Here is a 24,864-nt window from a genome sequence, read left to right as displayed (position 1 = left end):
AACAGGTTCACTCTCGTGGAATTTGTTTCTCTTACTACTGATTATGTAAACAGGGTCATGATTCAAAATCATTGGTTGGTATATTGTACCATTCATTATATACTAAGTCATGGAAATTCTGCAGTGAGGAGAATGGTAAGACAGAAAAATCCATTAGGATTACTGTTGGAGACATAAAATAGCATCTCGGGGTCGCAAAATGTCCAAAAAATATCAGATGCTAGCTTAGCTCCATGCTAATGGATTATTTAGAAGTCATTATTTATTATGTTATACAAAATCCTTTCCTGTCATTTAATTGGAAATGGGATGTGAATCATGTTCTATGGTCAGATTAATTGAAGATAGACTTTTCTTTTGGCAACAAACACTCAAGGTAGGCTTAGCATATGTAGAAGGACGACTGCACTGAAAAGAACCTCATGTCTATGAGATGGAGGGGCTTTTATGGGCTAGAGTTCATGGTATCATGAAACACCTGGACATCTTAAATCAATTTCTGCCCCTACTAAGAAACTAAACATGGGCTGTCAATGGATTTTTCAGCAGGACAGTGATACAAAAAATATGTCCTATTCAACACAAAAATATTTCACCAAACACATATCAAGTTTCTTTCATGACAATCTCCGTGCCTTGATCTAATGCTGCATTCTAGACAATCTCGGAGGAGTTTTCTGGAATGCAGCATAGCACCTATAGAAAACCTCTGGGGTGATGAAAAGAGGAGAGTGCCAATACCAGCGAAGGGAACTGTAAGCTATTTGATTCTGCATAGTTTTAAGTGAATTTAGGGTCCAGGTCACTTTTGCTAGTTGATCAGATGCCAGGTGCATGGCTCAAAAGGGTTATTCTTACGTTTCTTGATTTAAGCATGGTAACATTAAACCAATAAGGGTGCCATTCCCTTTCAAAGCAAGGATCACATGTGGTAATAAGACCGTGTTGCATTCAGAAACTTCTGCCATTTACATTTGTAACTAAATGACAGGAAAGGTTTTTACCTGTCATGCCTTTTAAATATTTTTTTAGCACTGAGGTTACTATTGAAGGATTTTTTTGAGACTTGGTGATCCCAAGATGATACCCTTTTGTCTGTAACTCTCCAACAGTGCTTCTCATGGATTCTCATGGACACTTTTTGCCTCTCTTAGAATTCTCCTTACTGTGCATGGGGGCAAGATAAACATTGGTCCTTGTCCAAGGAAGTTTGTCACATTTAGAACCTTTTAATTGTTGTTTGAACTGTAAATATGGCATTTTCAACCAAGTACTTAGCTTTTATAGCGATTCCTTGACAAATGTCAACACACTTTTATTTAATTTAATGGATTTTTGTTATCTTTTCATTGGAAAATGACTAGGGGATTTAACCTCTGTGTCACCTTATTTTCATACCTTAGTGAAAAAGTCATGAACTACTGCTGAAAGTTCAGGCACTGAAAAAAAGTGAATATAAATGACAATGCCACTGTTACATTTTTTCAGGAGTGCCAATAATTGTGGCCAATGTGTTTTTGTTAAAAATATTTATTTCTCTGAGATTAATTTTTCTCAGAATAAATTTGCTTTCCTTCAAGGTTGGATTTTCCCTCCCATTTTCATTGTGAAATTACAACAAATCACAGAAAGATAATTTTCTTTATTCATGTTTTTATCAACTTTACCAGGGGTACCAATAATTCTGGAGGGCACTGTATGTAGTATTTTACATTTAATGTAACATTATTTTTCTTATTGTGTACCTCTATTGCAGTGTATTGTGACTGACCGCTCATTTTCATGTTTTCTTTTTCTCATTCTCTCACACAGCGGACCTGAATAATGTGCGTTTCTCAGCCTACAGAACTGCCATGAAGTTAAGGCGTCTTCAGAAAGCCCTGTGCTGTGAGTTGGATCAAAACTTTCATGAAAAAAATATTCAGATATTTGAAACATTCTAAGGTTATGTGACTGTACTACACTAACATTATATGCCATGTGCTAACTGCTTGTTACATGGAAGAAGCGTTTATATTGAGCATATTAAAGGTTTGGATAGGACTGCATGAGGACATGAGTGTGTTCATGAGGGGTCAAGATTTTACTTGGTCTTAGGATCTTACCTTAGTCCTGAGAAAAGGGAAATTCAAAATAGATCTCTGTTTAGCATTTTTCTCCTAGATATAATTAAGATCAATTTAATGTCAGTACAGTATATGCGCACCAGAAACCTAATTTGTTTGGCTATGTCCTTAGGGTCTTTGAGTTTCTGGTGCACACACCAAACTTTGTGGTGCTCTCATGAAAGTTTCTTATATGTCCCTTTAGGCCAGTGGTCCCCAAACTTTTTCTTCCGAGGGCCAGCTCACTATGCCTGGCTCTAAGAGAGGGCCAGAGACTCGGAGTATATCAGTAACCATAAATAGCTTAGTGCTGTGAACAACAGCAGTCTATCTTAGTTGAATATTCCATTACATTTAATCTACTGCAATTTAATACCATTGTTAGCTGTGTTTATGTTGCCATCATGCCATATCAGTGTAAAATGTAGCTCAAATGAAATAATACTGATAAAAAGACTTTAGCATTCCCAAAAGTGTTAGCAGGGAGTCCCAAAAGTATATTTTATTCAAAATGTGTGAACTCTGAACTCTGTGTCTTTGCATATACACAGCTCATGTTGTGAACAAGTAGTATCCTACAAATAATTAAAATAACTCAAACTATGAGAGTTTTATGAAGTGCTGGCAAAATCATCTGAAATGACCACCATTCTAACTTAAGGAGTGAATAAAAAATATAAATAATTATCCCGGAAAGTCCCAGAAATAGGACTTGAATAGAAGTTAGTTAGTTATTAACAATTAATTGGTAAACTTTTAGAATACTTTGAGCACTGATGCAGTCAGCATAGGCCTCTTACATGTTTGCAGGTAGGCCTACATTTCATTCTGTTTTCAATGGCAAACGCAAGACAGCGCCAAAACAACCACCAGTGGACAAAAAGAGTATTTCATGTGTACTGTTAAGACTCGCCATAGAGAATGAATGGGGGAAATTGCGGAGGTCATAGTTTGACGATGTCATACTCCCGTGCGGGCCATGCTATATAGCCTACCACGGACATGATTTGGGGGGCCATCCGGGCCGTAGTTTGGGGACCACTGCTTTAGGCATTCCATAGAAATTCAACTGTTAGATATTAAAATAGTCATTTTCTCTCCCCTGCACTGATCTGAGCTATGAGCTATGATTTGATATGAACTCTCCTCTTTCTTTTAACCATATCTACACTTAGGAACAAAACTATTCATACCCCTGGCAAACATTGATTCAGTGTTGATTTGCCTTGACCAATATGTTTGTTCTGGCTGAAACTGCCACTGCCACATGCCAAAGGGATGTAAGACAATGTGGGAGAAAAATGGAATTTAAAAAAGAAGCAGTAGTCTGGTAGTTCAGACATGATCATGCCTCAAATGTTACTTTTATACGCAATATTAATTTTGATAACTTACAGATAGATTTACATAAGATTTACATAGCTTTACATAAGCTACTCCAAAGCTGTTTTTATTGTCAACTAAGTTGTTCCATTCTGCATTGTGAGGAAACTAAGTTTATAGGAATTAGTGCTGTCAAACGATTAAAAAATTGAATCGCGATTAATCGCTGAATTCCTATAGTTAATCACGATTAATCACATATTTTATCATATGGTTAAAATTCTATTATTTTGCATTTCTGAACTTTCCAGGAGTCCATATTAACAACAAATCAATTATTGTGTATCTTGATTGGGATTCAAATGAAAGCAAAGCAAGTTACTTTATTAACTGAACTTTAAGACGTAGGTCTATTTGATTATTTCAAATCAAATTTCAAAAGATGTGCAGCAGACCTGAGGCAACACAATATTCTTCAGAAATTTAGCTGATATAAACTGAAATAAATGCTACTGCTGAAGTGCGTGCACAAAATGTAGGCCTACACACATTATAAAGGGCATAACAAACAGAAAATATTATATTCATACTATATTCATTATCTTTGAGTTCAGTTGAAAATAAGGAAGTTTTCAACATGAGTGCATTGCCATTTTATAGGCCTACAGTCTATGGTGCACTGTCACTTGCCACACACATCAGCGCCGAAGTTTTTAACAGGCAAACACTGGATGAACAATGGATTTTATGGAGCAGCGTCGACCAAATATAACTGAATCGTATTTACACGGCGCCGAAGTGCGATGCTGGTGTGCGCAATCTAATGTAAATGAATGTCGAAAGCAGAGTGCATCGCAAATAGTAGGAGCCAAAGAGGAATGTTGATAACAGAACAAGTGACGGTGAAAGAATCTTTGGCGGCACACATTTAATGCGTCAGCCAAGGCTACTACTCTTTGGCCGACTCGTAAGCCCAAACAAGTGTGTGCAGCATGCCTTTACGTAGCCTACTAACGGCGCATCATCATAAAGATACATTTAATCTGCATCACGTCCCATTTTAGAGGAAAACAAGTTAACATTATATCATTGATAGACAGCTAGTAATCACACGTTGACGTCACATCTATTTTTAATTCACAGGACATTCAATCATTTTACTAACACGGCAGTTATGAAGAATTATGTTTATGTAACTTACTCATGTCGAAACTATGTACATTACCAACCTAATTCGTTTGCAATACCCCATGTTGAGAACAAATTTAGCACTTGCCATAATATCCCATGCAAAACGGTTAGCTTGCTAGCTAGCTAACTGTGGAACTTCAGTATAACATAGCCAATTATCTCACCTACTGTAGTTGTAGGAAATAGGCTACGTTCATATTACAAGTGATAGAATGAATGTGTGACTTATGTTTAGTAAGTTGATGTTATGACATGTAGCAGCTTGCTGAACTTAGTTATAGTCAGCCACGGGCAGTTTGACTGTGCCTATTGATACATTTGTGACACTCCTGTAAACTAGAAAGAGCAAACCATAGGAACATGGTCACATTAATCCCATAAACACACAGATAACTTACACCAACCTTATTTTGTGCCTTTTATTCACGTTTGTTTCAAGATTTAGTAAGTATAAGCCCTTTTTGCTCCCCACTTTGATGCAGCATAGGTTTCCATTATATCAGTCATCTTTTTCCCTAAAGGGGGCGTAATGCGGCAGCACATACAACGTTCCATTCCATTCGTCAGTGCGTATTGTTTAGTTTCCGGTCTAGCTAAATTCAGTGTGGTGTTGTAGTTGTTCTAACGTTACTAGTTGTTACAACAGCATGTGAAAAAACTACAAAGTTTGTTTAACCAAAAAGAACATTAATCTCGCGTTAAAAAAATTGACGCCGTTAAAATAGGTTTACGTTAACGCTGTTAATAACGCGTTTAACTGACAGCACTAATAGGAATATTTCGGTTCATGAAGCATGCCACAATAAGAGGAATGTGATTTTGCTAAAATTAACTAAATATGTTTTGATGTTTGAGTTTGGTTTGAAATAGATTAAAATGTTATTAACTAGTCTGTGTTTGTCTATAGTGGATCTGCTGGGGATGTCGACAGCAGTGGAGGCATTTGAGCAACAAGGACTGAGGCAGAATGAGCAACTGATAGATGTGGTTCAACTGGTCTCTTGTCTCACCAATATCTATACCCGACTGGAGAAGCAGCACAGCAGCTTGGTTAATGTACCACTTTGTGTGGATATGTGTTTAAATTGGCTGCTCAACGTCTACGACATGTATGTACACTCAAGCGTAACACCTTCCATAACAAGTCCTTTTTTTAAGTGTGGTTATATGGTGAGAACAAATTATTGTGACGCATATTTGCACAAAATGTGTATCAATCACACATTTGGAACTTGCTCAAAGGAGCAAAGAAGTTAAAGGATAGGTTCAGTGTGATATCAACCTGATACCAAGTGTGAACTTTTGTCTCATAGCCCATCTCGGCTTGTCCCCTGCACTCCGAAATCTGGCGCTAGTTAGCCGATGCTACCAACAGGTTTTCAATGGGGGTGCCTTGGGCATCGGGCTAGCCATGCAAAATCACTGTTTTACACCATTTACGAGGCTCAAAGTAGCTCCACACTTCATTGGTAGACTTCCGAGGGCCCTGACATTTAAAACGAGACATTGAGAACTTTGAAAAAGGACTGGTAGTTTATTTACAAGACGATTTATACAGACAGTACAATTTAAACTCATTGTATTGGCAATTTGGCATATTATAACGTATCAAAAACAATCATGTATACCAACTTTGAATCTGATTAATCGTCCAGGGGAAGTGTGTAAAAATTCATCATGTGTATATAATGCATATAATCCCAAATACCTTACTTCCTGTTGGGTATGGCTAATAGTATTGTAAAGTTGTTTGTCTTGGGGAGTTACTCACACTGACTAGCCATTTTTCAGGATATCTCGTCAATGGTTGCACTGCAGATCACAAAATGTATGTCATAAATTGGTTGCATCATTGTAACCATATTTGTGGTGTAGAGCATAATGCATTAAGAGATCACAGTGTGCGGTTACCCCTCTCGGTAACACTTTTATTTTAATGTGTCACTGTTACAGTGTACCTACCTAATTAGGTACAGTGGTACAACCTGTGTAACAACATGTACTATCAGGTACTATCATTGTACTTGCATTCAAAGAGTAACAAGGTTGTAGCAGCACAGCTGTTACATGTACACTGAAGACAATGAGGCCTTGACTGGAGCTAAGCATGCTTTGTATATCAAATCTATCATGACCCGATTTACCCCATCCAGCAGGTCTCAGGTCAGCTCTTTGCCTCTGATGAAAATTTAGGCAAATTGGCAAAGTTTTGTAAAAGCACTCAGTATTACAATGTAACAACTATATGTAGGTACCCACAAATACATTATGCAAGTATAATGATGGTACCTGATAGTACATGTTGTTACACAGGTTGTACCACTGTACCTAATTAGGTAGGTACACTGTAACAGTGACACATTAAAATAAAGTGTTATCCTCTCTTTTAAAATAGTTTTATAGTTTCACCATGTTTTTACATTTTACTGATTTGAGCGAAAGTCAATAACAAGTTTATACCCCAATAAGTTCATTTAGCCTACTATTTTACTTAGACAAAACTGTCAAAGTATGACATCAATAAACTTTTAAGCGTGCTTATGAGAACAAATCACGTCTAAACAAGTTTATATGACAGTGAATGTTTATTTTGGTTCACAGTGGCAGAAGTGGCAAGATAAGAGTGTTATCATTCAAGACCGGTATCATCTCCCTCTGTAAAGCGCATCTAGAGGACAAGTACAGATGTAAGTACACAACAGTTCAAAGGGTTGAATTAAGAAATATTGTATAGACAACATACAATTCACATACAATACAATCCTGCAGATATTGCAAGTGTGATTGATCTGCAGCAGCAGAGGATGGTTAACCTTCACACTGCAAAGTGAACAAAGAAATGCACTGAATTATGATGGAATTGGGATACATAGGGATGCATGATGATATTGGCCCAACATCTGTATCTGCAGATAAAAGCTTCATAACTTATCGGTATCGGCCGATATGGACATTTCTGCCGATGTGCCTGGCCGATAAAATGACCTGTTAGTTATGCGCACGCGAAGCAAATGTTTACGTTACTATGAGCGCCAACAACATACTTCAACATGTTGGCTGTGTGCCAGTATTTCCAAATTCCGGAAACTGATAACAAAATTGCTATTTGCAGTGCTTGTAAAGTACCAGTGATGCGAGGAGGGGTAAAACAATACTTTTTATAACGTTACCAATTTAATTACACATCTTAAGAGCCATCATCCTGAACTCTACAAAGCACTAGCCTAAGCCAGAAAAAACTTTTGTTTACAATGGCAATCAGTTTCTAAAGTGTGTAACGTTAGCTAACGTTAGAAAGCTAGCGTGAGTTTCATGAAGTCCAGAACGAAAAGTTACTAGCCTACATGTTGTAGGTGTCATTCATTTTACTCTACAGACTGACATTTTAAGTTTACAGGGTTACAGCTGCATTTCTGCAACAATGTGTCATATTGTCAACAACACAGTTCTTGGGGAACTCTCTTGTAGGCTGCTGTTCATGTATGACATTAATATGTTTATATGAAAATATTAGGCTACTTAACTCATTGAATGCCAAGTTTTTTTATTGGGAGCTTTGTCCTAGAGTGCCAGCAATCTAGACCATTGTTGATGATTTTTGTACAGCCACAGCATATTCTGTGTTATAGCTATGAACACATACAATAGCTCGATTAAAAGGTGAGAATTTAAGCTCTCGGTGGGTGCAAACCGTGTATTTCTACACGCCTCTGTTCCTGAGAAATCCCAAGCTAAACAGTGGCTAGTTTTCATCAAAATCGCTGGGGGTTTTTTTTTCTAGAAATGGAGATATAACATCTTTCATGATGAAGTGTTGCCTGTTACTTACTTGTGTAAACTTTCCGGGAAGTGATCAGCGAGACCTGGCGAGACTGCCACCTAGTGATAGACCCACAAAAATGGCCTGGTTTTGACCTGACGTGCAATGCATCACTGATTCGACCCAAAGCGGCAACCGAGTTATGATAAAATGTCCAGATAAAATGTCTAGATTGTGCATTTTCATGAGTTTCACGATCGTCATATATTTTATTTCCATTCATCACAGAGTTCCCAAAATCACATATAAGGTGTGTTAGAGTGTCTAGTTTCGTAATTTAAAAAAAAAAGCTAAAAACGTCATATTACGTTTTTGGCACTCAATGAGTTAATAAATGTGCCATATTTGAAATAATTTTAAATATTTTTCATGAGTGAATGTCTATTTCTAAAATGATGCAGGGTTGTCCCGTATCCACAGCAAGTATCCTACATATCATAATAACAGGTTAATTAATAAAAAATATAGGTGTATATCGGTATCAGCAATCGGCCAAAATGAGCAGTGTATAAGCCAAGTATAATTGAATTCAGTGTATCTCTGAACAGTACACAAAAAGTAAGCTATATTTACGCTGGGTTCAAAATAAGTAAACCAACAGTACACTTCCATAAACTTATTTTTGCTAAGGGTATCCCGAAGTAGCTTTACACTTAGCCTACACACCAGTGTTTTTCTGTGTGGTTTCCAACATCTTGGTTATCTCCTCATTGGTCCAAATACCAATTAAACATTAAACTTCCTCAATGCTCCAGGTTAGTCCTCAGTTTGTCATTTTTATAGCATTGGCTGTTTAGGCTAACTTTATGCTGAAGAACTATTCGATTTAACATTTTATTTTTATTTATTCTTTATTCTGTATAACATTGCTCATAAAATTCCATATGCTGACGTCAAATATCTGAGTGTAGCACATTAGTAAATCAGGTTAGCACATTAGTATCCCAAAAGCAAACTGGCCTACCCTATTTTTGCAGTTTTTATTCAAAATGCATCCAATCCCACTGATGAGCTTTATTTTGGGCATACAAAGGAAAGGCTTGATGAATAAAAGATCATGCTGGTTTTGGTGGAAAAAATATGCATGTCATAACTTTACATTAATACACAGGATTAGATGTTAAAATCCCTTGTGCCAAAATCCAAGGTAAAAACATATTCAGAGGCCCCTACTCAAATTAACTTTAAAAAGCACGCTACCCACAAATCTGCCAACAAATGGTCACCAACACAAGACAAATGGCCCATCCAACAGCAGTATATAGTATGCGGCATGTCATTGGGGTTATCAAGTGGGCACCCTCATTCACAGAAGTTTTGTTAAGTTAGGCCCACGACACCTCAGGTCATCCTTAAAAATATTTTCGTTTGCCGTAACCCGACCGACTCTGTCAATTTAGAACCGACCCACATATTTATTTTTTCCCCCTTTTAGTCCGACCGACTTGCTGGTTGTAAACTTGCGTTAAGACCGACCGATTTTTTTTTTTTTTTTTTTTTTTTTTTTTTTTACTCTAAACAACCAATACAAATAAAATACTTTAATTATTTATTTTAGTAGGCCTAAGTATTGTGAATATAAATTGCCTACATACAAACGTAGGCTCTCTTAAATAAAACCCTGTGGCATCATCTGTACACCATTGGTTTGCGCATGTCACACTATGGCCTATACGCTTCGTTTCATTCACACAAACATCTCGACAACGCTCGAACTTGGCACGAAGTTCTGGAAGAACTGTGCCCAGAATCTTTTCCCATCCCTTCTCCCCTCTAGTCTAACGGTGACCGTGTTGAAGAATTGAAATTGGTTGTGGTCTATTCAGTATTTCTCAAAATATGGGTCCGTAGCGTGGAGACTGATGGTCCGCAAGTCGTGGAGGAAATTAGGCCGGTGCTTCGTCTGATAATTTGCTCTTGAAAGTTGATCAAGATACAGCGGGCCGACAAAAAAGAAAACAAACATTTCTGCTATCGATGTCATTAAACATGGAGCCATACAATAAAGTGGTGGTATGAACGTTTATTCAATGCAGGCGTCTGCGCGAGAGAAACTGAAACTAATCAATAACGTTGGTATCAAAGCTTCGCTTCAACCTGTTGAATGCTATTTAATTGTTTAACGACACTTGATAGAACAACATTGATTTTTGGAACTTCCATAGAAACAGAGCAGAGACTGTATAATACACTGTATAGCACTGAGTATTGTATAGTCAAATTTGACGTTATTAAATATAACGTGGCCAAAAGCTATTGTAGCCTTCTTTCTATCTGTTAAAGATCAACAGATCAGTGATTTACGCCTATCTGCTAGTCAAAAAAAAAGCTGGTATTGTGTTTCCTGAATCCTTACATTCAGGCATTCAAATTAAACTTCATTAAAAAAACATGTATTTTTTTTTCTCCATACCAATGTATGATGCTTGCATGAGGGAAACATCCCAAAACAATAGCACCCATATAATTGTTGCTGTTTTGAGAAGTATTTCTTTTCTTATGCAAGCATCATGCAACCATGCAAAAGTAATGAAACTAATTATATCTTACATTACTAAAGCAGTCCTCTGATGTGCATGTTACAAAATATTTAAGTGAAAGTGCATGTATAACAATCTAGGCATAATAATGATTGTGATAATGATAATGACAATTTGATTTGGAGGGAGTGGGGTTGGGTACGTGTAGATGAGCCCTATGACCCCAAAGTCTGCCATGACTGGGCCTCAGGTCAAATAAGTTTGAGAAAGGCTGGTCTACATAACCTGCATCAGATTGAGGTTTGCAGTGATGCGCCTGAAGGCATGGGTTGAGGACCCAGGACCCAGTCACAATATGCACAATTGTTTAAATTCATACCTACGTAATCACCATGACCAAAATTGTACTTTTTTTTTACTTTGAATCTTGAAAAAAAAAATATTGACCTACCTACCGATTTTTTTTTTTTTTTTTTTTTTTGTCTGTTACTGCAAACAAGAATATTTTTAAGGATGGCCTCATGAAAGCTTAACAGTGAAACCAGCGTCCTAGAGACACTCCCCTCCATGCTGCCACCATATTACCACATTGAAATATCCAATACCCAAAATACTCTTAACCAGCCTAGGCATGGTCCCGTTGATGTGGACTGAACCTTAACCATAAAAACCCTAGCCAACCACCATCAACCTAGGCACAGTCCATCACAAACACAAAACAAATGAGCCAGTTAGCTTACCTTAGCTTACGCCCCAATTCAGACAGCAAGCCAATAGCAGATCTGGCCACAAACCCTCGTGCACCGATTTCAATAGGCCTTAATCGTGCACTCCAACCTTGCTTGGCTGCCTCCTCTGCTATTTCAGTGTATTTCGCTCTCTTCAGCTCATTGGCCTCTTCCACTCTGTCTTCCCAAGGACCAGTGAGTTCAATGAAGTAAACTATCTTCTCTGAATCAGACCATAGAATTAAGTCGGGTCTTTTAGTCGGGTAGTTTAGTACTCACTTTATGTGGAGGTACCGCCATCTGCTGGCTAAGATCAACCTTCATTTCCCAGCCCGCTCCATTTTCCAACTGGCCGGTTTTACACCTGGCCTTCGCGGACGGGGTTTATCCCCCTGATGTACAAAGTTCATTTGCCTAACCCCTTTACTAGCTGCTAATGAATTGACTTCTCTCATTTTATCCTCAATTGCCGCTGCCACACATTTCAATACCTGGTTATGACGCCACGTACATCGCCCCTGGGTGAGACTTACCTTGCACCCTGATAGGATATGGTGGAGGCTGCCCACACACGAGCAAAGTATGCATTTATCATCCTCACAAAACCATTGACTTAAATTTTTGGGATGGGAGCACATCATATGTAGCACCTAACACAAATCTGATCCTACCAGCTTCTATGCCCCATAGATCTTTCCATCTAATCCGTCTTTTTTCCACCCCTTCCCAGTTCACCCACTGCCCTTGTTTTGCCTGCGATACTGCCTTAGTACATCTTACAGTCTCCTCCTGCCTATGCATTTCCTCCACTACCATTTTCCTCTTTTCTCCTGCAGAAGCCTTGCTCCACAAGGGTTTACTTACGCCCACCCCTAGACTGCACATGCTGCACATGGCCCATTATATCCCTATGCCTCAATGCGGATTGAGCTTGCTTAACTGCCTGTTCTGGGTTCCACTTTCTCCCTGCATTAACTGTGGGTGCAACTTTCCTCACCACTGGGTCCGTGGACTGAGTAAGAGTAATTTTCAATCTAGCCTTAGCACACTTAAATTCCTCTGTCAGACTAGATATTGGCTACTCTACAATGCCCTTCCCCTACAAGGCTACACTGCTTAAGCAGCCTGGGACTCCGAGCCATTTTCTGACAAAGGAGTTGATAATTTTTTCTAACCTCTCTAACTTTGACAGAGGAACTTCATAAACTGTCAATGGCCACATTAGCCCAGGCAATAAACCAAACTGCAAACACCACAGCTAGAGCTTACCTGGCAGCCCTGACTTGTCAATTTTTGCAATACCTTGCCTAGTGACCTGTCTCAAGTATTCAACCTGTGATTTATCACTAAGGCTTGCATCATACAACCTTCCCAGACTCTTCACTGGTTTCTCCAGAACTGTGAGAATCACCTCTTTATTTATAGCAAACTTCTTATCTATTACCTTCCATTTAACAATTGAGAGACTCCTAGACTTACTTGGCTTCACCTTCATTCTGGCCCATTGCAGATTGCTATTTAACTTATCCAGCAACCTGTTGGTGCATGGAACGGTTGACGTCAAGGTTGTCATGTCGTCCATGAAAGCCCTAATTTGGGTGAGGCGTGGCCCTCCCTGCAACTTCTCCCCACCCACTACCCATTTTGAGGCCCTAATGATGACCTCCATTGCCATTGTAAAAGTGGGGAGATGGTACATCCCGCCATGATTCCTATCTCGAGTTGTACTTTGTAAAACATAATTGAATATCCAGAACGTATGCTTTTACTAGGCTTTTAATGCTGGTTCTGTACTCCCAGCTGTAAAAATTAGCCAAATCCATAAACACAAATATCCAGAGTCAAAGTCAAAGTGCTTTTACTAGGCTTTTAATGCTACCCCACGGTGGGATATTTTACCAATTTTAAGTCCACAGACAAACATAATCAAAGGCCTCCCACAAAATTTTGTTGAAATTGTGCAGACTATAAAAAAAACTAGTGCAAAGTCAGCACTGACCCAAAAAAAGCATTGGTGCAAGTTATGTAGCCAAATCCAAGAACACAACATTCAAGTGGTCTCTCTTCTCAATGTCCAGGATGTTATGTAGCTTTGCTAACTGAATTTGGTGCCAAATCATGCTGGTATGCTCTAAGCACCCGGAGAAGCCAGGACTTCCAGCTTTTTGCACTGTGGTATCAATTAGTTTATTCCTTTCAATCCCTTACAATGTGTACAAAAATGTAAGCAAGAGTAAGTTGTACCGCTACACTGGCCCGATTGCTTTCTCACTGTAAAGGAAACGGCTCTAGAGTTTAATTGGAAACGAGCCGAGACCACCTCCTCCAGGTAGGCTCGGTTTGTGTGTTTTGTTCCGAAACAGACAGTGATTGCTGCTCTCACATATACCCAATCAAACCGATCTTTCGGGGGAAACACTCCACATTCGGATTCTACTGTTCCAAACAAACCAGGTGTAAAAAAACAACCTTAACTTTGCTTGAACTGTCAGTCAGTTCTATGCAAGTGGTACTTATTGCTGCTCTAACATATCCTTGTCTCACTTTACCTCGATTTTCTCTTTTTTTTTTAAAGTTTCTTTGGATAAAAGCATAAGCTACAGTATATGACTAAATGTAAATGTAAATCTGAAGTTTAGTTTTTCTTCAGCAGTAGGGCCAAGGTTTTAGAAGATGTTTACCTCACAGCATTTGTGACGTGTTATCAGTCAGTCCAGCAGAGGCGTCAAGACAGTTTTTGCCAAAGGAGAGGCAGAGAAATACTTAAAAATTACTCAGTTTTGAAGACCAGTGTCTCCACAACATCAGTCAAAACGAGCATGCTAATTTAGTTACAAAACAAATGAAAATTTACTGACTGGCTTATCAGCTAGTTGGTTCATTTTGCTGGCTAACTAGCCAGCTGGCTATATCTGGTTACAGTGGGTAGTGCACTGATGAAAATATTCGCCAACAACCTTTTTTCCATGACTAAGACAAAGTTGATGAGCTAAAAAAGATCTTTGAGAACGAAACTGTGGTTGTATTTTTGTTTTTGTTAACGAGACGAGACAGGACTAAAATGTTACCTTTTGGACTGTCAAAAGGTATCACGTGCTCATACAATTAAACTGTCATCATGACCACATTCATTGATAATAATGCATGCAACTAGTGACAACAAATGGCCAATTTAGAGGCAGACTACAGTGGGTCCCCGTTAAGTTTGGATGGGTTCCTTCATGAATCACGCACCCCATTTTCTCAGCAGAAATGGCACAAACTGCTGTTGACACAAACAACCACAAGGTGTCACTTGGGTGCCACTACTATTTTTGATGCGACTGACTTACTGCTTCCATGACGCAGCGGGGGCACGGGAACTTAAATTGATCACGGTAGTTTAAGCTTACACTTGACAAAACATTCTAATATGAAAATGTAGATGCAATTGTTGTAAAATGGTGCAGCTCCTTTAAGAAAGCACCGTGTGCAGGGATGGAGAGAGAAAGCGAGAGGGGATAGGCCTACAGTATGTGTGTTAGAACTTAGTGAATGAAGTGTCAATTTTTAACTGGGACCCATTGTAACTCAAATTTTATTGAAATTCACACCCCTCCTTCTCTTTTGAATTGTTCGCAGAGTACTTGTCACACAGATAACAGACACTAGTCACGTGAAAAAGCAGACCTTAAGCTTTCCAATGAAAGTTGAACATAAAATGTAATCATATTTACAGTCTGCACACAGCTCTGCATACAACTCTTCACTCAATGCATGGCAGACCAAATATCGAAAAAAAACATCAGACCTTACCGAATACGAGGATATAAAGCATGCCTCTGTATAATAAGCCATTCTCAAGTTCCGGTTTTGAAATTGCAGCAAGTTTCCAACTTTGGGCTGGAGTTATAATGTATTCTAATAATGCGAGGTCCATGGCAGGTCATTTTTGAGGGAGCTGTTTTGCCCCCCTTGCGGCATGCCCCCCAGTTTGAGAACCACTGCTCTAGAGGATAAATGTTGTCACACACTGCTTATTTTTAAATCATTGTTGAGAACTGCCATTGATACCAGTCTGTCTCCTTTTCTCCTAGTTCTCTTTAGACAAGTTGCAAGTATAACAGGATTCTGTGATCAGAGGCGGCTGGGTCTTTTGCTCCATGATTCCATCCAGATCCCACGGCAGCTTGGGGAGGTTGCAGCATTTGGTGGCAGCAACATTGAGCCCAGTGTCAGGAGCTGCTTCCAGTTTGTGTGTAGCACTTTTGCAAGTCATACATTTTCACATACTTTTTTTTTATAAATAATGGGCCTCATTCACCAATATCTTCCTAAGAATTCTCCTAACTGTGTTCTTACGAAAACTCTTAAGCAGATTCAAGAAGGTGTTCTTAAACCTCAGAATCGTTCACAGTTTCATTCTTATCATACTGAATCCCTTCTTCTTAAGTTGACAGGGCGTGCCAATTGTTATTAATTAGCATAGGTAAATGCCCTGTCAATCCCCATAAAAGGGATACTGCAGGGCCGTGTGCACACAAATTGAGGCTGAAGCACCAGCTTTCATTTCTACATACTATTCTATTATACAATAAATGAGCAAGACAATTTGATTACCGTATATGACACATGGTTTGAAGTGAAAGCACTGGAATTGAACAGTAAATAAGTTATATTTAGTAGTTATAATAAAAGTGAAAGTGTTATTTGTTTTGTTTATTTATTTTAAAATACCTTAATGCTTTGTGAAATAGTGGCATTTATTTTATTAAAAAAATACTATTATAAGATTTATATTCAAGAATATCATAAATTATAATATAGTTGTAATTTCAATTATATTATATTTTACACAGGTCTGCAGATGTGATGAAAATGCAATAACCATTGATTTTGCACAAACAAGTCAGTTCTCAAATGTGCGTAAGAGTGCTCTTGAGTGTTCGTAGATTCTGTTCTTACCTAAGAACAAGAAAAACATTGGTGAATGCCAGAACCTTCGTAAAAACGGCGTAACTGGGTTTCAAGAACAAATTTCTTCGTAAGAACGGTTGGTGAATGAGGCCAATAATGTATAGACTACTGTGTAATAAATATGTATATACATATTTATATGGGTTGTCAAAGTTAATGTGATGATAATAATCTGCCAATCTGGTTTTAACACAGTTTAAAATAAATAGTGCCATTAATCCACATTCTACCCAATAGAAAACTGGGCTATCAGTTATCAGGATGAGACGCATTCTATTGAAATGTGTCTTGTATTTTGTGTATTAAATGACATGGACACCAAAGTGAGTCATAACACTAACTTTGTGTTAAAATGTTGCTCAACAAGCTGTTAACTGCGGCTGCAAGAGGTCTGATTAGACTAGGTAGTGAATTAAGGTTTGTCAGTGAATTCAGTGAAGTCCCCTCTATACGAAGAAATTCTCAAAACAAGGACAGTTACCTTACAGTTAGTATATCTTTAGAATTGTGCAATACATCTCTGATTTTGTCCGCAGAACTTGCTGTGGTGTTGAAAATATAGTGCTATCTATAGCACTAGCACTCTAGTGCTCAATTTGGAGTTTACAAAACATTGTAGGCTACAAAACGAAAACACAATTGTGATGTTCTCATAATTCCCTTCCAGTTTTGTCAGTACTAGGCGAGGTAAAGCTTTTAAAATCACTTTTAAGTATTTACATTACAGTAATAACATTTCATGTTATTAATCATGATTACATTTACTGTAATCACTTGACAGCCCAAATGGATACATATGTAGACATGGACAATTGGACATATATGAACAGACATTCAGCTACCTCCATTAGTAGCAATGTGTCTTTTGTTTAGGCAAATAATAAACCAGAGTTGGAGGCTGCTGTCTTTCTGGATTGGATGAGGCTAGAGCCACAGTCTATGGTGTGGCTGCCCGTGTTACATCGTGTGGCGGCTGCTGAGACTGCCAAGCACCAGGCAAAGTGCAATATATGCAAGGAGTGCCCCATAATTGGTTTCAGGTAAGACACACACAACCCACATTCCCTTAAAGGGACATGCCAATTCTAAAGTTAGTATGAGAAAAGTATGTATGAGTTAGATTTGCTGTGTCTTATGGTCAGTGCGTGAGACTGAGTTAGCATCTATCATTGTGTCTGTTAAGATTAAATGCCACTTTAAAATCAAGTAATTTGATCAGAAATAGTTATTATTTACAGAGTTGGAATTTGTAAGAAGCCTTTAGAAAATGCATTAAATGAGTGACTGATTGAAGAGAAATATGACCCCTAAAAACTTGACCAGCAATGATTCTTATGCTCTTTAGCATGCTAGCTAACTAATGCAATGTAATATGTAATTGTTGGCAGCTTGTTTAGAGACTACCCTGCTGAAAAAACAGCAAGAAGCCAGCTTATGCTGGTAACTGGTTTTAGCTGGTCTTTGCTGGTGTAGCTGGTTCAGCCACCAGGTGGACATGCTTGCGTGACCATCTGAGGAAGCTGGTCACAGCTGGTGTAAGATGGTCATGCTGGTGACCAGCCTGCTAAGTTTGACATTGTTGGTGTAAGATGGTCATGCTGGTTTGCTAAAATGACCAACATAAGCTGGCATGGCCAGTTAAACCAGCAATGTAGACCAGCAAACACCAACTAAAATGAACCAGTTTGAGGTGGAACGACAAGCAAAACCAGCTGATTTACCATCGTAAGCTAGGTAAACCAACTGAAGGTATGTTTTCGCAAGAGTTTTTCTGGTCTAGCAGGTCAGCCATCATAGGGTGGTCAAACAAGCTGGTTAACAAGCTGGTCACTCAGCAAACAACTTTAAGCTGGTCAGGTTTTTTTCAGCAGGGTAGCGTTAACTGGCAGTTACGAGCCCACTAACGAGTGTTTCTGGGCCATGAACGATGTATTTCATGTCAAATAGGGTATTAATCTTTTTTGAATTGAGTATTTCATTGATTAATCGAGTAATCGGATAAAAAAATGTTTTGCCTTATTAAGTGCAATTTATTAATATGCAAAAGTCATGCTGTAAACTAGCCCTAGTCACTTCAAAGTAAATATATCTGTTTTATGTAGATTTGTGCATCTGCAGAATTTACCATTGTTACCAAATAGCCTCCCTTACAAAAAATAACTGCATTTATACAGGGCCAGTTATACTGGACCTGCAATGTTACTTTGGGAGGAGAGGGAAAGGTGTAATTTGATTCCATTTTGAACTGAAATATCAACAACCTTCGAGCTACATCCTCTTTAGTCAGCATCAATTTTAGAGACTATCACATGATTCCCTGTATTTTCGGGAGCAGTATATGAGGTGACAGGCTATATATTATCATCAAGCAGGCCTATGCTAATTAATTTAGTCAGAATTATAATTTTATGTTGGTTTAAGTTATAAACCAAGCTAGTGTTGCACGGTGTATCGATACTAAAAAGGTATCACGATGCCTTCACGCAAAAAACTATACGATTTCCAACGTTTTTAGAATCGATACTTTGTTAAAATAATAACATTCTGTGTCTGTGTGAACTGCTGCTCTCTATATTGCAGGTAATGGTGTAGACCTAAAAGTAGCACCTAAGTCTGGGACAGCTTAAGTCGAGAGGACTCCTAACTCACTAAGACCTATTCATAAACAGCTTTTTTGTGGCATTTTACGTTGCGATGTTTTGAAATAGCCTATGCGCAACAGGAGCTTCCAATCGTGAGGGAACAATTTTGCATTCATAAAAGGGATGCAATAACGCCACCAACAACAACCACAGTTTTTAAATGGTCAGTAGTGGGAACTACTGTTGCTTTCATGATTTCCTTTTAAAAGTTTCTTATACAGTGGGCATCGCTTTCAAATGACCACTTAATTCGCGCATTACGCGGCGTGAAGCTGCGTGAAGCTTTAGTACCACTTTCAGCCACTGTGCGTCGCTCTGCCACTGTACATCGCTCTGCCTGCCGTTCCTTACATAATTGTTGCCGAGAGTAATCCCAGCCTACGAATTCAATAACAAAATAAATCATGCATAATTAAACATTACCTCGATTTAGGCTACTTGGGTATGGCTTAAGGCTTGACTACACGAAAATCAAAATCGAAATTTGCTGTCTACATTATTGTCAGTGTTGGGGTTAACGCAACTACGCAAATCAAAACAGTGGTGTGATAATTGAGCCAGCTCGTAATCACAATAATTTAACACACGACAGTTGGATAACCTACTTCATCATGTCCCCATGCCTACATTTTTGTGAGTAGCATAGAGATCGTTAAAAACAATAAAGTATGGCTCTCCGTTTGGGACATCGAAAACTTATATTTTTAATAGACAACCGTCGAAGATGCTGACTTGCAAAAGCCTCTGGATAACACGTTATCTCCACTATCATCAGTCATGCCCCTTGATCAAAGTGGGGAATGAAATAAAAGTTTGAGAACCACTGGCTTAACAAGTTACCTACAGTCCAGAACACAGAATCTGTTGCAATATTCTGATGATCGGCGATGATATCGGCAAATGTTTGTTTTCCAAAGTAAGAATTTCACTTCACCATGCACCTGCGACAATACCTGGCCTACCTGGTATCATTACAAACATTATTCTGTGTCCTAAAACTGGCATATTTTATGGCATTGTGTCATGTAAGTTCGTTGCAAAATCTAGAGAAATGTGTGAGGTGGTCAGCGGGGGACAATTGAGACACACATTGGATTGTGTTATTACTTGAACATTCCACACTATCCACAGCTGTGGTAGGCCTATCAGGGGCAGGAGGATTACTGTCAGCGCAGGCTTTATATAAAATTCTTCAACAGAAGGCCTCGAATGTTGTCTTGTTTGTGGGGCGCTTTGCTTCGCTTCTGTAATTTCGGCTTCATTGAAAATGAGGGCTTCCCTCAATGACCCTCCGAGAATAAATAAAGGTTGAATGAATGAATGAATGCAGGCTTGCCCAAAATAAAGGCATGTGGTTTTATGCAGCCTACAGTAAATAACAGACCCGCCAGAATATGCGTTATGATGCTTTTTACGAGCAAGATGTTTTTTGGTACCCTCGCGACACTGCATGTTCTTAAATAACAATGATCATCAGTAATATTCGACCATTAATTTGGGTAAATGGGCAAGCGTGACCACCTTGATTGGCTGATTGGCTGATGATTGTAACGCGGGCATGATTCCAAACACCTCCCTTACGATGATGAGTGACAGGTCTCAGAATGCGTGCGCTACACAAGGACGGAAGATGATGAATAACTGGGGCCTTAGGCTATTCACAAAGGCTTTCAAAGTCAAAGTCAAAGTCAAAGTCAGCTTTATTGTCAATTTCTTCACATGTTCCAGACATACAAAGAGATCGAAATTACGTTTCTTCACTATCCCACGGTGAAGACAAGACATATTTTGCCAATTTAGATCCACAGACAAACATAACATTCAAGTAAACAAAAAAGTAAGTAAATAAGTAAATAAGAGGGCACATATAATAATGAAAAAATAAGAGCAGCAAAATTTGGTTGAAATTGTGCATAGACAGTCAATAAAATACTAGTGCAAAGTCAGGCCAATAAAAGGCTTGGGTAGTTCTGTTTGACCTAAGTAAGAAAGAAAGTGGCATAGTGGTGCAAGTTATGTAAGAGCAGCAGAAGTGTTGTGTTTCAAGACAACAACACCAAGTTGTAAAGTGTACAAGTGTGCAAGTGTGCAAGTGGAGTAGTGCAGGCGGCCATTTGGGTCCAATGTCCAGGATGTTATGTAGCTGAGGGGAGAGGAGGGAGAGTTCAGCATCCTTACAGCTTGGTGTATGAAGCTGTTGGTGAGTCTGGTAGTCTTGGGGGCGCAGGCTTCTGTACCTCTTCCCAGAGGGCAGTAGATCAAACAGATTGTGGCGGGGTGACTTGCATCACTCACAATTTTGGTCATATTTGGTGTGAGGTGGGTGGTGTAAATGTCCTTCAGGGGGGAGTGAAGCACCAATAATCCTTCCAGCTGTGTTCACTATCGCTGCAGGGCTTTCCTGTTGTATTCAGTGCAGCTTCCGCCCACACAGCGATACAGCTGGAGAGGATGCTCTCAATGGTGCCTCGGTAGAATGTGGTCATGATGGCTGGTGGAGCACTTGCTCGCCTGAGTTTCCACTTAAGTACAGGCGGCGCTGAGCTCTCTTCGCCAGTGATGCAGTGTTGGTGGTCCAGGAGAGGTCTTCACTGATGTGCACCCCCAGGAATTTGGTGCTGCTGCCGCTCTCCACCACAGCACCGTCGATGGTCAGTGGCAGGTGTTGGGTGTGACCTCTCCGGAAGTCAACAACAATCTCTTTGGTCTTGCTGGCGTTCAGCAGGAGGTTGTTGTCCCTGCACCACGTGGTCAGATGGTCGACCTCCAACCTGTATTGAGTCTCGTAAGCCCTTAGTGATGAGACCCACCAGAGATTGTGTCGTCAGCAAATTTCACTATGTGATTGTTGCTGTAGGTTGCAGTGCAGTCATCGTCAGCAGGGTGAAGAGCAGCGGACTGAGCACGCGCCCAGCCTTGGGGGCCCCTGTGCTCAGTGTGATGCTGCTTGAGGTATTGTTGCCAACCACGTACTACTTGGGGCCTCTGACAGAGGAAGTCCAGTAGCCAGTTGCAGAGGTAGGTACTGAGTCCCAGTTTGTCAAGTTTGCAGATGAGTTGTTGTTGTATTATGGTGTTGAATGCAGAACTGAAGTCTATAAACAGCAATCTCACATATGAGTCTCTTTTTTTCCAGGTGGGTGAGGGCTGGGTGGAGGGCAGAGCAGATTGCATCCTCTGTAGGCCCGGCTCGGTATGCAAACTGGAAGGGGTCCAGGGTGGGGGGAGAATGGCTTTGATATGTGACATGACAAGCCGCTCGAAGCACTTCATGATGATGGGTGTCAGTGCCACAGGGCGGTAGTCATTGAAGCAGGATGGAGCAGTTTTCTTCGGCACAGGTATGATGGTGGCAGCTTTGAAACATGATGGGACGATGGCTTGCTTCAGGGAAGTGTTAAAGATGTCTGTGAAGACATCCTTAAGCTCCCCCCGCAGTCCTTCAGCGCATCGACCTGGGATGTTGTCTGGACCTGTTGCCCCTGTTGATAGCAGCAAGTGTCCTCTTCATGCTGTCGGCAGAGAGGCACAGGGCTGCTCATGTAGAGGGGATAGCTGTTTTGTGCTTCAAAGCAGCAAAAAACGGTTCAGGTTGTTGAGCAGAGGGATGTTGCTCTCACAGCTCTGTGGCGCCGGGCTTGTAGTCCGTGAGGGCCTGAATGCCCTGCCATAGGCTTTGTGCGTTCCTGCTGTCTTTGAAGTGGGTAGTTATCTTGTGAGTGTATTCCTTTTTTGCTTCCTTGATGCCACGGGACAGGTTGGCTCTCGCTGTTTTCATGCCAGCTTCATCCCCAGCTCTGTAGGCTTTGTCTCTGGCCCTCAGCAGCCTGAGGACATCCCCTGTCAGCCATGGCTTCCAGTTAGCCCGAGATGTCTTTTGTGTGGGTCACATCATCGATGCATTTGGTGATGTAAGAGGTTACAGTGTCTGTATACTCCTCTATGTCTGTCCGGTTGTTGTAAGTGGCTGCCTGCTTAAACATTTCCCAGTCTGTTGTGTCAAAGCAGTCTTGAAGAGCATCGGAGGCTCCCTCAGGCCACACTTTTACCTGCTTACGAACCGGTTTTGTTCTTTTACCCTTTGTCTGTATCGCGGCATTAGCATAACAGTGATATGGTCTGAAAGTCCAATGTGGGGGAGGGGTGGCTTTGTATGCTCCTTTGTGTGTAGTGTAGACCAGGTCCAGGATGTTATCTCCTCTTGTTGGAAAATCAACATGCTGGTGTAGCTTTGGAAGTACAGTTTGAGATCAGCATGGTTAAAATCTCCAGCGAAGATGGTGAAACCGTCTGGGTGTGCCGTCTGTTGTTCACTGACAGCCTGGTACAGTTCACTAAGAGCCCGTTTCTTATCGCTGTTGTTGTTGGTGGCGGGATGTATACTGCAACTAGCAGAATCGCAGTAATTTCCCTTGGCAGGTAAAAAAGGACGGCACTTTATGATCATAAACTCTGCCAGTGGTGAGCAGTGTTTGCATACTACTACAGTGTCCCGCACCATTCGTCACGGATGTAAACACAGATTCCTCCTCCTGGTTTACCTCCCTTTACAATGGCCCGGTCTGCTCGATAGCATGCTAGCTGCTCCAGTTGTACAGCAGAGTCCGAATGTTGTCATTTAACCAAGTCTCAGTGAAGACGAGCACACAGCAGTTACTTTACTGTCCGTTCGTTGATCTCAGCAGTCGTGTATGTGATCCATTTTGTTGTCCAGTGATCGTACATTTGCCAGGAGAATGGATGGTATGGCTGGGCGAAGTTGGGCTGGCCGCTAGCCTGGCCCGGACGCCTCAGCTTGCCCCTCTTCTGCTTCCTCGCACACCGCTTCCGGCGCTTTCTTTCGAGGAGTAGCAGCGAAGTCGGTGTTGTTGCAGGCGGAGTAGTCCGTCCGAGTTCCTTTAAGCGTCTCTGTTGCAAAGTCCAGAACGCTGCAAAACTTGCTTTTGCAGATGTCAATTAAAACTGCCTGCTGTACTTGTAGTACGACGTAGTAAGACGACGGCGAACACGTAAAACTTTCGGACAAACACTTTTAAACGCAACAAAACACCGTCACGGTTGGGACAGAGAGAGGTCGCGTGTGCAGTACGCCGCCATCTTGGATGCACATCTTACTACTAGGAGTAGGCTACTCCTAAATCGCACTTAAAGATTTTAGATTGGAGTTTTCTCTTAAAAGTTATTCACAAAGCCTTTCAGACAACTCCTAAACTAGGGAGTGAGTCTTCGTTGCTATGGATGACGCCATTACTCATGCACGAGCTTGACTGAAGTGACCACCTTGATTGGCTGACGATTGTAACGCTGAATTCCAAACACCTCTCTTCGATGATGACTGACAGGTGACAGGTCGGAGAATCGCGCGCGCTACACAAGTAGTCTGCGAAGGGACGGAAGATGATTAATAACTGAATAAAAAGGCCTAGCCTAAATGAATAAAGAGTAAGGCAAAACAAATAGCTTAGTAGCCTAATGAAACATAGGCCTATGGATTGATGCAGTAGCCTACCTTTGCAACATTATTAAATGAATCTGTCACCATATCCCTAGGCTCACGTTTGCAAAGAGGAGAACATTTTAATTTGATTCACAATGAAACGTTACATTTCATTTACATGT

At 40.2% G+C, this 24,864-nt stretch overlaps 1 protein-coding gene across 11 annotated transcripts in view; it reads left to right on the top strand.

Annotated features, from left to right (window-relative positions):
* The window catches only part of dmd (dystrophin), a 493,723-nt gene that overhangs the window by 418,711 nt on the left and 50,148 nt on the right, over positions 1 to 24,864 (top strand). For all 11 annotated transcript variants that reach the window (XM_048268223.1, XM_048268225.1, XM_048268222.1 and 8 more), the window contains 5 exons: positions 1,813 to 1,887; positions 5,527 to 5,728; positions 7,221 to 7,306; positions 15,724 to 15,881; positions 17,477 to 17,643. In XM_048268223.1, coding sequence (XP_048124180.1) covers positions 1,813 to 1,887; positions 5,527 to 5,728; positions 7,221 to 7,306; positions 15,724 to 15,881; positions 17,477 to 17,643 — 688 coding nt within the window. The remainder of the gene's footprint in view (positions 1 to 1,812; positions 1,888 to 5,526; positions 5,729 to 7,220; positions 7,307 to 15,723; positions 15,882 to 17,476; positions 17,644 to 24,864) is intronic.

The sequence above is a fragment of the Alosa alosa genome, chromosome 17, assembly GCF_017589495.1.
Source record: "Alosa alosa isolate M-15738 ecotype Scorff River chromosome 17, AALO_Geno_1.1, whole genome shotgun sequence".
NCBI lineage: Eukaryota > Metazoa > Chordata > Actinopteri > Clupeiformes > Clupeidae > Alosa > Alosa alosa.
Note: the sequence above shows the minus strand (reverse complement) of the source record. Positions and strands in the feature narration are given on the sequence as shown.